The sequence below is a fragment of the Antrostomus carolinensis genome, unplaced genomic scaffold (assembly GCF_000700745.2).
Source record: "Antrostomus carolinensis isolate BGI_N321 unplaced genomic scaffold, ASM70074v2 scaffold10369, whole genome shotgun sequence".
Lineage (NCBI taxonomy): Eukaryota > Metazoa > Chordata > Aves > Caprimulgiformes > Caprimulgidae > Antrostomus > Antrostomus carolinensis.
This window is the reverse complement of record NW_010339218.1, coordinates 7,530-9,562: the sequence shown is the minus strand read 5'-3', so window position 1 is coordinate 9,562 and position 2,033 is coordinate 7,530. Positions and strand designations below refer to the sequence as shown.

The window sequence follows — 2,033 nt, the reverse complement described above, 5'->3', positions numbered from 1 at the left end:
CCAACCAACCAACCAAAAAACCCAAACAAAACCTACCAAACCTCCCAGTGTAGCTGCATCACTATAGCACACATTATAGTAGCATTTTTTTTACTTAAGCCCTGAATTTCTGTGCTGGTTTTTGGTGGTTTTCAGTTTTTTTTTTTTTTAATTAAATGCTTTTGTACACAGGGCACATTTTCCAGAGTACTGCTGAAAAACAGTATACCAAGTAGGGTGGGGTGTTGCCCTGTACTTAAAAGAGTTATCCCAAGAAGATGAATAAAGTTCCAGAGTCCATGCTTCTCACAAAGTTCTGTTAAAATTAACCACAAATACTGAAGTCAAGTACTAAATATACTTGCAGGTCATTCTACATCCTTCTGAAGTTGACCAGGTAACATTAGAAAAGGTGTTTTAGTTTACTTTGCAATGTTTAGCTAAAATAAGAATAAGGAATGACCGTAACAGGTTGTTTCTTCTGTATCACGCTTACTTCATTTAACACAGGGACACCTTTGAGCTCTTGACATTCTCCAGCTGACGTATTCCAGTTCCTTGGATTGTTTGTACAATCACACCTGGAATACACATCTGGAATACACCCATAGACCAAGTAGTTAATATGTTCAGCTGCTGTACAGTGTAAAAAAATAAATTATGTATATATATATATATATCTCCTATCTTAGGCTGCAGCAATCACCAAGAACTTGATTTTTCTTTTCGGATAGGCAAAGGAGAACCCACTGAAAACACTTCTTGAAATTATTACTAACTACTTCCTTGAGCATCGTGGGACCTCCAGAAGTATCAGTTCAAGTTCTGCTCTGTCAGCTTCTGAAAGTAAGAGCTCAGCATCTCATCCACCTGACTTCTCGGATGAAGATTGTGTGCATGGGAGTGCTGCTATGCTTGATGAAAGTCAAACGCAAGCCTACAGGTACAGTCTTCTTTCTCTTTGCCCTTTCTAATTACTATTTTTTTTTTTTAATTAAATAAGGGAAATAGTGTTAAAAGTTTCATCATTTATACCTTCAGCTACACTAACTTTTATTAGTTATTCTAATAACATAAAGCTTAAATTTCCAGATTATTAACATCTCCAATGCAAGCCATCCTTCAAAAATGCTCTTTTATGTTCCCTACCAATTAGGAAGACTGATAATCTCAACTACAGCTTTCAGTCACTGAAGTACATAGAAATCTGAGCTTTTATGCCTTGTAAATTGGAAATATTCAAATTGAAGCATATTGTGATAAGAAACAAACCACCTGCACTCAAGCTACAGGTATACTGATGCCTTACATAGCCAAAAGCAAGGCTTTACTATTTAAATTCAGTATTGTTACAACCAGGATAGGTTATTTCCCTCTTGCAAAATACCTGAACACAGCATGTAACCAAGTCTTTCAATTGTATTTATTAGTGCCTCCAGGTGAAGAAACAAACCCGTGCTTCAAGAGAAAGCTTTTAAAATGGGCACAAGACAGTAACTCGCTTTCCCAGTCTTGACTCTCAAGGAATTAATCTAATTTTATTCCTCATTTTAAACACAGCATGCTCAGAGTAGCTAGTGCTCGGAAAACCCCCGCAAATCCTTCTTTATAGGGGAAGAAAGCACACATTTTGGACATGGATGCTACCAGCTAGAAGTGATACTTGAAAAGGAGACAGCACAAAATAATTAGCTGCTTCTCTTTTTGAGATACAGGAGCTTTTAGGGCGTTGTCAGTGGTTTTTCTCTCCCCCGATACTATCCCACCTCATGCTGCTGCCTCAGCCCTGCCTCATTTTCTCTCCCTGCCCTACAAGGCACTGCAGTTGTCCCATTCCCCCCTGCGAGCCTTGCCCCTGAAGTCCTTCCTTAACTACAGCAAAAAGCTTTATCCTACAGAGGAATCCACTAACACCGAACAGCAGCACGCAGGGGTTAACCGCTCTCTACGTTCCCCCTTCCGACCCCTAACAAAATGGCGGCCCCGCCCCGTCCCTCAGGTTTTAGCGCGCGGGGTGCGCATGCGTATTGGCAGCCGAGCGCTTCTCTCTCCCG

General features: G+C 40.3%; 1 protein-coding gene across 1 annotated transcript in view; it reads left to right on the top strand.

The window, feature by feature from the left end:
* Window positions 1-713: 713 nt before the first annotated feature.
* LOC104530995 (probable ubiquitin carboxyl-terminal hydrolase MINDY-4) overlaps window positions 714-2,033 on the top strand; it is a gene marked incomplete at both ends in the record, with an annotated part of 6,560 nt that continues 5,240 nt past the window's right edge. The window contains one exon of the mRNA XM_010175761.1: window positions 714-922. Coding sequence (XP_010174063.1) covers window positions 714-922 — 209 coding nt within the window. The remainder of the gene's footprint in view (window positions 923-2,033) is intronic.